At 41.0% G+C, this 14,347-nt stretch overlaps 1 protein-coding gene across 3 annotated transcripts in view; it reads right to left on the minus strand.

Moving 5' to 3' along the window:
- Positions 1-13,953, minus strand: part of SCN7A (sodium voltage-gated channel alpha subunit 7) — an 82,135-nt gene extending 68,182 nt beyond the window's left edge. The window contains exon 1 of one of the 3 annotated variants that reach the window (XM_038584717.1): positions 13,619-13,953. In XM_038584717.1, the coding sequence (XP_038440645.1) occupies positions 13,619-13,628 (10 nt within the window). In that variant the 5' untranslated portion in view covers positions 13,629-13,953. Of the gene's footprint in view, positions 1-9,878; positions 10,007-13,388; positions 13,519-13,618 lie in introns of those variants that run through there. The other 2 variants (XM_038584718.1, XM_038584719.1) reach the window with 2 other exon arrangements.
- Positions 13,954-14,347: the final 394 nt, after the last annotated feature.

The following is a 14,347-nucleotide window of genomic DNA, read 5'->3' on the forward strand; positions in this document are numbered from 1 at the left end:
TGCTGATTTTCAGGTGTTAGCAGTTGGGGGAGCTGCTGTGCCCCTGCCTGGTGCAGGGCTCGGTGGGGGTTGTTTACCCCGTGAGGCCGCAGGAGGAACAGCCCCAGTGGCGGGGCAGCTCTGGAAACCTGGAGTCAGCTCCGGCAGGAACTCCGTCTGCAGGGCCTGGAGGCTCCGGGGCGGGGCCGCTGATCTGCTCAGCTGGGGCAGGAGCGTCCTTGCTGTCCTGGGCCCTCCCGGCCTCTGCCTGTCCCGGGGGAGGTTGGATCCTGGGCTGTGTCCCGGCGCCCTGTGCTCCGGAGCCTGCGCTGGTGGATTCGCGCTCCCGGGCCGCGCAACCCCCTCCGCGGAGCTGCCGCCCGAGCCCCTCCGAGCTGCTCCTGGAACCGCGCAGCCCCCACCGCACGGAGCCTCTTCTTCTGCCCGAGCCCCTCCGAGCTGCTCCCAGGGCCCCGCAGCCCCCTCCGCGGAGCCGCCGCCCGAGCCCCTTCAGCTGCTCCGGGTCCCGCCGGGTCCCGCCGTGCGCGCTGCAGCCCTTAGGGAGCTCGGCGCACTCTCCTGGGCGCGCAGTTGCTGTTACTGTCCCAGGGAGCCCGAGGGCATCCCCGCCCTCCTGGGTCCTGCTCCAACTCCCCGCGAGCCCCTTTCCGCCCGGGAAGGTCGGTGCAGCTCCTGCTCCTCCTGGACGGGGCTCTGCTGTCCTGGGGACACTCGCCCCGGCCTCAGCCCGGCTCCTCGCGGGGCCCCTCCCCCTTGGAGGCCTTTGTTCCTTTATTTCTTTTTCCCCGTCTTCCTACCTTGATAGATGCGCGAACTCTTCTCACTGTAGCATTCCAGCTGGTCTCTCTTTGAATCTCAGGCCGAATTCATAGATTTTCAGGATAATTTGAAGGTTTTCTAGGTAGTTTGGTGGAGACAGGTGATTTGGAGACCCTACTCCTCCGCCATCTTGCTCCTCCCCCCCTCTATTTATTTATTCATGAGAGACACACACACACAGAGGCAGAGACACAGGCAGAGGGAGAAGCAGGCTCCATGCTTGAGCCTGACGTGGGACTTGATCCCAGGTCTCCAGGATCACCCCTGGGCTGAAGGCAACGCTAAACCACTGAGCCACTGGGGCTGCCCCCAATTTCTATGCACACATATATCTGGACTGTCATATCATATAAAGAACATGGAATATGGAAGAAGTACCAGTTTAGATTAGGGACAGAAGAGGTAATGTTTTGAATTTGGGGGGTTTGAGGTATCCAAAATAAAAAATTCAGAGATAAGTTGGAAATTTGGACCTGGAGCTTAACAAGATAATTAGACTGTATGTGTCTATATATTTTATATATGTGCATAAATATATGTGTATATATTAGTATACATATACATGTACATACCAAATATGATTATATAGTTATATAGATAAATAAATAGTTGAAATCAAAAGAGTACAAGAGATTATGTATACTTGCAAATGTGAAATTCTTTATAGAATGATATTAAGGACAGCCCACTGAAAAGCATCTATCTATTATTTAACATTTGCGATTTTTAAAAAAAGTTTTGAAAACAAGTGATTTTATGTATCACTAAGTATTTTAAATCACATTGGTAAAAAATATAAGAGACATCATAGTTAAAATATTGAAAGCCCTTAAAGCAAAGTGACATGTATTAGGAAACAATAATAAGATGATTACTTGCTTCTCATCACAAAAACACAGAAACCAGAAGATGGTGTAATGTTTTTAAAGTGTAGAAACAACAAAGAAAAGATAAATCTAGAATTCCACATAAAGCAAAAGTATCTTTCAAGAATGAAGACAAAGATATTTTTAGATGTTTAAGATGGAAATCTAGATCTGTAAGAAGAAATGAAGAGCAAGAGAATTTGTAAATATGTGGGAAATAAAGCATAATTACCTAAACCAGGAGATAGCCCAGTTGTCCATCAAGAGAATAGACAGAAAAATAAAAACTATGGCATATTATATAATAGAACACATTCCAGCAACAAAAACAAATGAAGTACTGATAGATCAAAATGACTAAGACCCAAAATATTACGCTGAGTGAAAGAAGCCTTCTGGCAAATATCAAAACTACACAATCCACTTGATATGGAGTGGTAGAACAGACAAAACTAATCTCTAGGTATGGAACAGAAATCAAGTGTGAAGGATGCTGGAACTTTCTGGGGTGAGAACATTCAAAGCCTATTAGGACTTAAGAGCACAAGAGTATACACATTTGTGAACACTCACCAAAGGATACCTTAAAGTTTGTGTTTTACTTTGTTTTACCTTTAAAAAGCCCAAAAGCCCATGAATAGAACACTTGGGCATCTCAGTTGGATAAGCAAGCATCTGACTCTTGATCTCAGCTCAGGTCCTGATCTCAGAGTCGTAAGATTGAGCCCCACATAGGGTTCTGCACTGGACATGAAGCTTGCTTAAGATTCTCTCTGTCTTCATCTCTCTGTGTACCCCACAAAATAAATAAATAAGAAAAATAAGAAAATAAAAAACCTATAAACAAATACTGAATTCCAGTTAAATATATGAATTATAAAGTGTTTATGGTGAGCTCTGCTGGTGTTTGCAACTTATTTTGAAAGGCAATATGGAAATATGAAGAACAGATAAATGGTTTGAGGAATGCATTGATAGATAAATGACGAACTAAATATTATAGAATGACTATTGAAGACTCTAGGTTCTGAGTATAGGGTGTTCATTACACAGTTCTGTTGCTTTTTCTGTTTGAAATCATTTCATAATAAAAATTTGGAAAAAAACATTTGGTTCTGGAGCTAGATTACTTGGATTCAAATCTGAGGCTTTAGCATTTTCTAACTATGACGTTGAGCAAAGTACTTAATCTTTCCATTCCTCATTTTCCTCAACCAAATGTGAATAGGAAGGGCTTACCTCTGTGAAGAGGAATGTGAGCATTGAGAGTTAATAAATATAAAGTGCGGGATCCCTGGGTGGCGCAGCGGTTTGGAGCCTGCCTTTGGCCCAGGGTGCGATCCTGGAGACCCGGGATCGAGTCCCACATTGGGCTCCCGGTGCATGGAGCCTGCTTCTCCCTCTGCCTGTGTCTCTGCCTCTCTCTGTGTGTGTGTGTGACTATCATAAATTTAAAAAATAAATAAATTAATTAAATTAAATTAAAAAAAATAAAATAAATATAAAGCGCCTAGAACAGTGCCTGATAGTCGCTATACAATAAATACTAGTATTCCTATTTTCAATCCTTTAAAACATGGTATTTTTATGTTTAATCATCTTTTTAATTGAAATTACGATATTTCAAGGAATTTAGAAAAAGAATAATTTTAATTTAATTTTTTTCTTTAAGACTTATTTATTTATTTTAGGGGGACAGGGCAGAGAGGGTCTCAAGTAGACTCCGTGCTGAACACCGAGCCTGATGCGGGCTCCATCTCACGCACAAGCTTAAGATCATTTCCTGAATCTAAATCAAGAGTGGGCTGCTTAACTGACTGTGCCACCCAGGCACCCCTTATTTAATTTCTTACTGATAAATCAAAGTAATAATAATATTCAACTACAATGATCACAATACATCCTTTTCAAAAAAGATTTTATTTATTTGAGAGAAAAAGAGTGCAAGAGAGAGAGAGAATGAATGGGGGGGGGGGCGGGGCAGAGATACAGACACCCTGTGGAGCAGGGAGCCTGACAGGGGACTGGATCCCAGGACCCTGGGATCATGACCTGAGCCAAAGGCAGATACTTAAACAACTGAGACACCCAGGCGCTCCAATATTATGAGATCCTTAAATAATTTTTAAAACTCAAAGAGTTCTGCTTTTTACATTTTCTTTGGCTTTATTTATTTATATCTCTTTTATCATCAGACTTCTAGATTTTTTTCCTGCTGCTTACAAGTTCCTTGCTTCTATATGCTTCCTCTTCTAATCATTGCCTCCAGCTTATTAAGTATAAACACCATTATAATAGGTGTTAGAGACGGCAGTCAAGCTCTCCAATGGGGGGAAAATAATCAACCAAATTTTAAAAATTCTGGCTTTTCATAAAACTTCTCCCCTCTCCCTATCCCTGATGTCATTATTTTCTTATTCTGAGATATAGCTGGAAAGCTTGTGATTATGAAGGCTGACCCTTGGATAACTAAGGTAGAGCATACATGTCTTTAGATTCCCAGATTCCAGTCAGCTTTAGAAGAAGCTGATGGTATTTCTTTCTTTTATAAGTATAATCTAAAATATGACACAATCATTATCCAATGGTTTAATGTTCCAAGGGTATAACTCTTTCTGCGAAGGTGTACTGTTGGAAGGCAGCTGGTTGGATAGACTTAACGTGACAAAAAATAGCCATCTCCAAGCTCTAGTCTCCAAAACTGGCTCAGGCTTCACTCTGTTTATTGCACAACTCATTTATATTTCTGGATTCTTTGTGTGTTTGCATCTCTTCCCTCCAGTTGGTTATCATTTTCTTTATTCCAACTATTTGTCTTGTCCCTGGTGCTGTTTACTCTTTCCTGACTTAAATGACTTTTGATTTATGGCTCTGATCTTTACATTCTCTTTGTGTTCTGTCCAGAGTTTAGTCAGTTTAGGCTAAGGCTCCTCAATATGTGTATCTGACTAGCACTGACCTACTTTGGGTCCCAGTTCTGGGCTTTTGGTGGCTTCAGATTTCATGATTGCTCACTTCTATCATTCCTTAGATCCCTTGTCCTAACGCCCCTCAGACCCCTTGGAGTACATTATTGGAATGTGCTATATTGCAGAGAAGTATGTTCTTATTTTTATTTATAATTTCAGATATATTTAAAAATTAAGCTTTGATTTTTCTTTAAAAAATATTTCTTACATTTTGATATGTCATACAGGGCCATAAGTTTAACCACGGTGTTTGCTCTTAACAATTTATTTAGCAATCATTTGTAGAACATATACTTATTAAGTGCCAAGCACTGTGCCAGACAGAAACACTGGAGATAGTAATAAAATATAGTCACTGAATTTAAGGACAATGGGAGACAGACATGTAAATAAATAGGAACCAAGTCATCTTGGTCATCTCTGAAAACTAAGCATCAAGAGCAACAAGGACTGAAATTAAAAATCATCTCCAACATGTCAAAATTTCCAATAATCTCAGAACAATTAATGTCTCTCTTCTTTAGGGAGGAGCAGTCTAAGATATTAAGCTTCAGAATGACACAGTCAATACACACAATAGAATTAGAAGTTCATAACCAGGGTCAGATAACAAAGTCTCTCTATTTGCAGGGGACTGCAAATTTTGGAAGAACAATGAACAGAAGGAAAACGTAGTGGCCGTTGAAACACCAGGAATGGATGCAGTTGACTGGGAATAGGATCTCAATGAGGGTCTCTTGCCTCACTATTGAATATCACTATATATGACAGTAAAAAAGACAGTAGAAAGTGAGGTTGCCAGGAACACAAAAATAAAGTTGATTCTGCCTTAAATATTCCTACTTGAATCTTCTAAGACAACAAAGGTTTTGATCCCTACCAGTCAGTCTGGGAAAGGGGTCTAACCCAACATTCTAAACCACTCAATGTCCCCAAATTCTCCAGCTGTTCTCAAAACTTCTACTGCTTTGTGAAATTGGCCCCTAGAATTTCTGAATTATCCCTTGTTTCTCAAACAAAATGAGCAAGTTGTAAAGGAGCCAGAATCTTCCTAGAATTGTATTCATAGCGAACCCAATCTGTCAGATCCTTGACCAAAAATTTCTGACCAGAGGCCATGTTAGGGCTCAATAATTGAGAGAAAAATGCCCTTTGTTACTACCCAGAGGAATGCAAAGGGCTCTGTCATGCAACCAGATTCTATAACTTGCTTTCAATCCTGAAGTACTTGATGCAACCTGCTCCTTTGATATGCAAGACCTGACCCGATTTCTGTTTAAAAAAATCTAAAACTGGCACTCTCCCTGGAGCTTTCGGGGACATTCACAACTAGCTGACCTCCATGAACATCCTCTTCATATGCAGTTAAACTGCTACATTTCCTTGAACCTTCATTGTTGCTCACCTTTTGAGCAGTAGAACTAAGCTCAGAGATCCACAAACTATGCCCAAATGTGACCAGATGTAAGAGTTAAAACCAGTTGTCATGTAAGGCCAACTATAAACCTCTAGCAGCTAATTTGGCACTGGGTTATCTTGTGATGAGCACAAGACCTTAGACAATGTATGAAACCCTAGGCAGCTGACTAGATGTGATAGCATCAAATCTGCAGTTCATGACTCCTGGGGCCTCTGAGAGGACAGAGAAGGTGAGAGGATGGTGGTACTGTGAGTTGTATGGAAAGAAAATCCTCTTAATGCAGCTGATTTGAATTATACCAGCCCTTGACTGTATATTAGAAATCTCCTGGTGCTAATATTGAAAATCTAGGAAGCAGCCCAATCCAGACAGACAATTTCAGAACATCTTAGCCTTGGGCCCCTTGAGATAAAACTAATGCAGCTTGCTAGATAGAAAGATTCTTTTGGCTAATAGCCAAGTTTCATCCACTCACCTTTATAAAGCAGGCAGAGGCATCATTGCATTTTGGGAGATTGTTTTTTTCTTGACTGAGCTCTTAACTACAAGAGATGAAGCTACACTTGAATTGCTGAAGGGAATACTCATTTTAGAACATAACTTCTCCAGAAGATGCACATGTTTTTCACCTTTTTGGGTACCTTTTCCCCCCCATCTCTAAAATAGTCCTCATTCTCTAGGTGCCTATTTGGAAATGATCTTACCAGATGTTGCTATTTTGCCTCAGAGGTCCTGTGCAAAACAGCTCTAAATTTGAAGTCAAAGAAATGCAACTGGGACATCCATCTTATCCCATTGCGTCCAGTTCCTCCCAAGATAACGAATCTATCTTTTTCCTTCTTCTCTTCCTCTTGTTTCCAATACATCTTATCTCATATTTAAGTAGCATGGCCAAAAGTAACAATTTTGGGGGACAGTTTGGATTTATGCCTACTGTTGAGAACTAATTATTAATAGCATTCTTTTTCCTTTCAAAATCATCTTTAGTGGGATGATGAATGACACAGCCATCAAAGCAGTGAGCCAATGCTCAGCCTCTTCATCTGAGTTCCCAGGGAAGAGGCTATATGGATAGCATTCTGTATTGGCAACTGCAGCTGTGTTTTCTTAGAGATAATAAAGGACAGGGAAGAAAGGGAATGCCAGAAGTCAGTGTTTTTCCTTTCTCCTTGCCTCATTCTCTACTGCTTCCCTATCCCTTAGTTTGATTCCCTAAGTAGAGCCTGCCAGTAAGGCAGTCAGGCTGGGGAGACAGATATTCCCACATGTAAGAGGTGACTGACCAGGATAGGCACAGCTCCCTTAATTTTTTCCCACCTTATGGAATGGGAACCACAACATCTAAATGATAACCTCTATGCTTTCTGCGAAGCTAGTGTTGAGCCTAAGATGAGCTAGAGTAGCTTTTCCAAAAGATTTATGAGATGTTCTACTGTATACCAGGTAGTATATATTTATTTATTCTTCTAATATATTTACTAAAAAGACTTAGAGTAGCTGACAAGGGCATAAGTCATATAGCAATATAATATAAATTAATAAAAATAAAGCAAAAATAAAAATCCTTACTCTGTGGATCCACAGAATAAGGATAATATCCCAAATGCCAATTTCACTCTGACATGGAACAGGAGATAAGGGTAAAAAGACCTCTCAATTTCCAAAGTATTTTCTTTCTATATCAGAAATGGACAATGCATCAAGCCTATTGCACCAATGACATTCAAATAACTCTGAAAAAAAATAATGCTACTAATGACAAGGCTGGTAAATTAACTTGAGACTGGAAGGTATTGCACGCATAAGTGAAGGAGACACAGTTAATGTGATCATTAAACAGAATCTGTATGGTGAGAAGGTGAGAAGCACAACAGCTTTAGTGATGTGACCAATTTATTTTTTAATTTTTATTTTTTAATTTTTAAAAAGATTTTATTTATTTATTCATGAGACAAACACACACATACAGAGAGAGAGAGAGAGAGAGAGAGGCAGAGACACAGACAGAAGGAGAAGCAGGCTCCATGCAGGGAGCCCAATGTGGGACTTGATCCCAGGACTCCAGGATCACACCCTGAGCCGAAGGCAGATGCTCAACCACTGAGCCACCCAGGTGTCCTGAAGTGACCAATTTAGATTGACATTTTTGTTCATTGAGAGCACTTAAATGCACTTCATAGCACTTAAATGCTATATATTATAGCTTATATTTCATCCCCTCTCGCATTCTATGATGATTCACAGCTCTCACCTTTTTTTCTCTAGGGTTTAGAACTCAAATGATATTAGAGGCAGTGATTTTTTTCTTATGGAGAATACCAAAATAATAGCATTGTCTTTTAGGAAGCAGAAAGCTATGAGGAAAGATGACTGAAGCTCATGAAATTCTGATAGATACGGGTAAGATTAAAATAATCAATCATTTTTACTGTAAAGTTCTACAGGGCATCATTGAAACTCTCCTCAATGGATGCAACATTGATATGGAAGCAATGGACACCCTCATAGAGTTCAGCTAGGAGCAAAAATAAGCACATTCTTTTTTCCGTTTGGTACTAGTTTCTAAAATAAAGTTGCATGTACTCATTGGCCCAGCAACTAAGTTGTCTTATGAATATTCTTGTTGAAGTTTGAGAAATCATGTTTGCTAAGATGTTAATCACAACATACATTTAGTTTCAAAGACTAGAAACAATCAAGTAGTCCACCCTAAGGAACGAATACCATAAATTTCAGTATGTTGCTATCATGGAACACTAGTAATAATAAATAAGACAGATATATCTGTCTTTGGGAAAGATTCCCGAAATGAATTAGTGAAAAATTTAATGTTGAAATTGGCTTTCATTGTTCACCTTTGACTAAAGTATAAGAATTACATACATCATACTATATATGCCAGTGCATGCATAATGTTCCCCCTCTGGAAGGAAGTAAGCTGCTATATCTATGGAGAGGGGTTGATGAGGTGTCAGAGGATTTTGTCATCTTCTGGTTAATATTTCTATACTATTTGAACACAAATATATACAGACCCAAAGTCCAGAAATGGAGAGTCTTATACACTGAAGGCTCAGGAATAAAGCATAGGTTGACCAGAGTGGCACCAATCCACCTGGAATTTTGTAGCTGTCTCTTCCTCTTGACTTGAACTGACTTGGTTTTCTGCTTTGGGATTATTTTTCCCCTTGAGCTGCTTACTTCTTGTTAGTTTTGATGATCTGAGTTCTACTCTTTTACCTCTCCTGAGCATACAGTCCATCTTGCCTGATTTAAATGACTTTTTTATCTGACCTGGATTCTTCCTGTAGCTCTGCTCTACTCCCAGGTCAGTCTATCTTGGCTTTGATATACCCATTTAATTCTGGACTCAATTCTCTCTGACAATTTCAGCTAAGTATTCCTAAAATATATCATTCTGCAAAGGAAATTTTTAAATAAGTAACTTTCTCAAAAACATACATATGCATTGCCATTTTGTTTTGATTATATTCCCTAAGATTTTTAATACTCGTCTGGATTCAAAAACTAGGAAAACAGCCTTGTCAATAAATGAGTACCACCAAAAATAAAAAAAAAAGATCTCTTTTGAGAACCGAATTCCCCCCAAACCTAGTAAACTTGGATTCTAGTAATGGTTCATTAAAATAATCAGGAGCTGATGTCTTCACAAGTATCTTCTTGCCAGGGAGGAGGAGTGCAGGTCATACACATTCAGAGTGGTACAACCTATACTGAAGAGAAGAAATCTGGAGAAAAGTATCATGTTACAAAATCTTAGCATCTTGTCTCAAGTTCACTTACCAGAATTAGCCCAAGGAAAGCTCAGTGGACATTTGAAAGCCCTGAGTGGATGCAGGACAGTAAGTCATTGTGTAAGATGGTGTCTCACCAGGGTGAGCCATAATGACTAGCAATGGAGGCAGGGAAGGCTTCCAGGAACATGAAGGAAAGCTGCCTCAGTTTTAAGGATGCCCACTTGAACTTCTCTGGCAACCTCATGTTTCACTAGCATGGTTCACTTATTTCTATGGATACGGTAACAACTTCCAAGCTGCGCCTGTCCAGCCCACCAGAACAAGCATATTGGGGAAAGGCCAGAATCTTTACAGAACTAACTGTTCTTGTGACCCTAGTCAGTCAGACCTTTGACCAGAAGAAGCTGGCCAGAGTCCATTTAAGAGCTCAGGAAGAAGGAATGAATTCTTGCCCCTAATTGAGTAATACAAAGGAAAGATTGTTATACATGTACCTTCTATACCCATCAGCGATCCTGAGACCTTTTGGCCTATGGTTTTAGATGCAATTATATCTATGGAATACAAAAAAAAAAAAAAAAACCCAAACTGGCATATTCACTGGAACCCTAGCAGTCTCTTAGAACTGGCTATTTGCCGCTGCTCCTGGTTACCCTGAAAGAGTTGGTCTGCTTTTCCAGGATTGACTGAAATCCCAAAACTACACTAGCTTTTCAAATGTAGAACCAGACACATAGATATTCAACTCTTTCTAGAGTTGAAGAGCAACTTTGAAACATATTAGGGTGAGACTAGATATAGACCAGAACCAAGTTATAGCCTGCAATCAGGTGCTTGGACCCTGAAATCTCTGGGGGAACTTGGAGAATTAAAAACTGGCAGATCAGTTGTCTCACTCTGGCATTTGAATTCGAAAGGAAGAAATATTGCATTCAGTACCATATATTTAACCAGGTATATGGTCCTCAAATCATCATCCTTTGGTTCTAGTTTAAAACCAAATGCTCTGCCCTAATCTCAGACTTTTAGAATTATAATTTGTCTGGCTGGGGTTCAGGGGGCTGGTAAGGGAGAACTAGCTTCAGCATTTTGGTCAACTTTTGTTTGATGTTGATATAGTCAGTTTGGCACTTGCCTGTTGTGTGGTGTCCAGAGCTATCCACAGAGCAGTTATCCTCAGTTAGCAATAGGCTGAGTCAAGTCAGTCAAGTGTGTCTATAATTGGGATACCTGTTTGCCAGAATTAGGGATCTCCCACTGGCATGGAGTGCAACTAGAATAAGCCTGATTTATAAATGAATGAACAAATATATGGAAATCATGATCTCAGTTGGGCCAAGAGATACATACACACCAGGTGAAAAACATCCCTAGAAGCCCTTGGATGAAATTCTCTCTTCAGCCTTAAAGTTTTCTTCCTTCAGCATTGCAGAAGGGATGACTTCCTTGCCTGGCCTTGATCAGCTCACCCTAATAGAAGAGAAAGGGGCCAACTCAGGGAGAAATGAGATCTGTACAAGTTCATATGACGGTGAGTGACTACATTGCTAATAGCTAGTAATGGGAGGGACTTATACATACCCTCTCACAACTGATAAAACTGATACTGGTTAGTGAAAATAGTAGGACCAGAGTCCCAGAAATCAAGAACATCGCTTTTACACTAATGCTTCCACCATAAGCTTTCAAGAGAATCTACGATGCTAGGTTTAGGGTTGTTAGTCAGTTTCTGGGCACCCCTGTTGTGGTACAGATCCTACCATAATGAGAACCTAGGGCTGAGGTCTATCAGGCTACTCCTTCCCTAAATAAGGTGTTGAGTAAATACTGCTGTTTCATTCCCAGAGTGCTTTAAAGCTGTATTCATCCTACTGGGGCAAAATTCATGGGAGTGTATATCAACTGCCCTACCAGAGCCTCTCCCACAGGAGGCTGTGAGACAGAATGCCCAGTTCTTAGGTGTTTGGCTCTACCTTCTGCTCTTTAGTGGAGGATGATAGGCAGCAGCAGGTCCTGGGACCTGCATATGTCATCTGGGGTCTCTAGATCTCTTTTCTGGAGCCTACATCTAATTTCAGGTTTTTCTCCTATGGTTTTCAAACACATCAAGGGGGAAAGAAGGCGCTCACAGTACCTCTTCTGAGTCCAGGATTATAATAAATCCCAGAAGTTAAGAGTAGAATATTGTATACCTAAACTTTTATTTCTCCTATATTAATTAATTAATGAGCCAAATAAATTCACCAATATCTAATATACTTGCATCCCAAGGAAGTAAGACCACATACCAAAAATAAAATTTAGAGCTAAAAAGAGGAAGAGGATAGGGCATATTTTGAGAATATTTAAAATTATTTACATGTGTTAACCATGGCACATGAGGATGCAATCTCACAGGCTAGAATATTCTTTAAACTATACAGGTGGCAAGAGATCAGAACCTGGATTTGAATATTTTTTCCTTTAGTGCATTGTAGTGAGGTTGTCGAAGCCCCTTTCATTTTTATATAGACATAAAATGAGAATAGTAAAGTGGATAAAAACACAAAACAATTCCTTATACAAGCAACAGTTACACGTGATATATTCACAACATCCTTCATGTAATCTGTTATTCAGTCCTCACCAGGATATGTAAGTTTTTGATGTGTCACTTACAAATTAGAAGAATAAAGCTTAATCTAACATGAAATAATTAATTTCATTTCTAAAAAATGAAAATTTATTTTTATCATTCTAAATCTCAATGTCTTCATTGGATTTTCAGCTCATTATTGATTAGCCTAGTAACCTCAACAAATTACCTACAGGCCTTATCTTCTTCACTTGTAAAATTAGTGGCTGGGTTGTAGAAACTTTAATTAGGGCTGGAAAATAGCAGGTATTATGCACAGGACTCTGTTTATTATAGGGCCGAGATTCCTTCTATTTTGCTATAAACTACTCTCCTAAACAATAGCCAGGAATAAAAGTATCCACAAAAATACTACCCATACTCATTACAAGAGAATTTTCTGACCAATATCCAAATTTGAGTCCATCATTTCCATTAATAAAGGGAGCATATCAGTGTGTCATTCTACATATTTTTTATCACTTGTCCTACTTTGACCAATATCCTAAGTATTGTAGTCAACATATAACCAGAGTCACAATGAACACATCATCACTTCTAGAAGATAACTTCCAGAACATATGCAGTTCACAGGCTAACCAAGATAACAATAAAAACAAACCTGTTGATCCAAACAATACCAAAATGCCCAGCCGTTTAAACTGCACACCATTTCCCATCACATCTATGCCTCTGATTTTTTTGTTTTTATTTTTTTAATCTATGCCTCTAATTTTATACTGTTGATTCACATATGAAAAGCATCGATCTTAAAATTACTAAGTTACTTAAGAGACAAGATTCCTTCAAAGTATATTCCATCTTGCTGTGTAAGCTTTTATTCTCTCTCTTCTATCATTGTGTCATGTAACTAGAAGTCGTTGCCATATAGGATTTCTAGAAATTTTTCACTAACAGAGCCTCTTGGCTTCAGAAGCTTACCTGGTGGGATGAGAAAACTGACCACAGACACAGCACATAGTAAACATCTGCAGACCAACGCTGCTTTCGAAGTAGCTCTCTTAATTCAGGTCCAGAATCTTAAATCTACTGCTAAAGACCCTAAGGGTGTGTATGGGGTGGGGCAGGCTGGGGGTGGGTGGGAAAGGCTGGCAGCAGATGGCGGCTATCACCATCCTGGGGCTGGGCACACAGCAAGAAGAGGCACTTACTTGCGACCATGTGACAGGTCTCCAACAGCACCTGGGGAAGGAACCCTGAGAAGCACAACTCCCTGGAGCCCTTTTCTCCTCCTGGGCTTCTTTTTCTTCCCGGATCTCTCTGGCTTCCTGAGTTCTGGTTGCTTAGGAGGTGTTGCTAGGCTGGCGTCTGCCCTCACCAGCTGATGCTACAGGCCACGACGGCTCGGCGGTGAATGGGCCCCCACTGAATTCCCAGCTAGAAACCGGGTCTTTGGGGTGGCTGCCCAGCCACTGACCCGCAGACCCCTCCTGGCCAGACGCGCAGTGGAGCCGCGCCTGCCGCCTTGATGCTGTTTTTGTGTCCTCCCTCCTCCCTCCCATCCCCCAGCCACGCCACCCTCTCCCCCGCCCTCATCCCCAGGCCGGTGCGCGACTTCGCCTTCCAGACCGGGCGTGGGCGGGGTGATGGAGACGGAGCCTGCCTAGGCCTGAACTGCAGCTGCAGCGCGTCTCCTCCACAGCTGCCCCAGGAGGGCGGAGGCCAGAGGAGAGGGAGCGGAGAGTTCTTCGAGAGCTTGAAAAGATGGAGAGAAGTGGAAGGGGATGCAGCTAAGGGTTCTGGAAGGCTGGGAATAGGAGGGAGATGGGGGAGAGGAAGAGAGGAAGGCAGCAAACTCATGTCTTAACCTCTAGTCGCGTTCTCTATCCTCTTGCATAGCTGCCCCAGTAGAGCTTGTCAGGGGGCAATTGTCAGCCTGC

Source organism: Canis lupus, chromosome 36, assembly GCF_011100685.1.
Source record: "Canis lupus familiaris isolate Mischka breed German Shepherd chromosome 36, alternate assembly UU_Cfam_GSD_1.0, whole genome shotgun sequence".
Taxonomy (NCBI): Eukaryota; Metazoa; Chordata; class Mammalia; order Carnivora; family Canidae; genus Canis; species Canis lupus.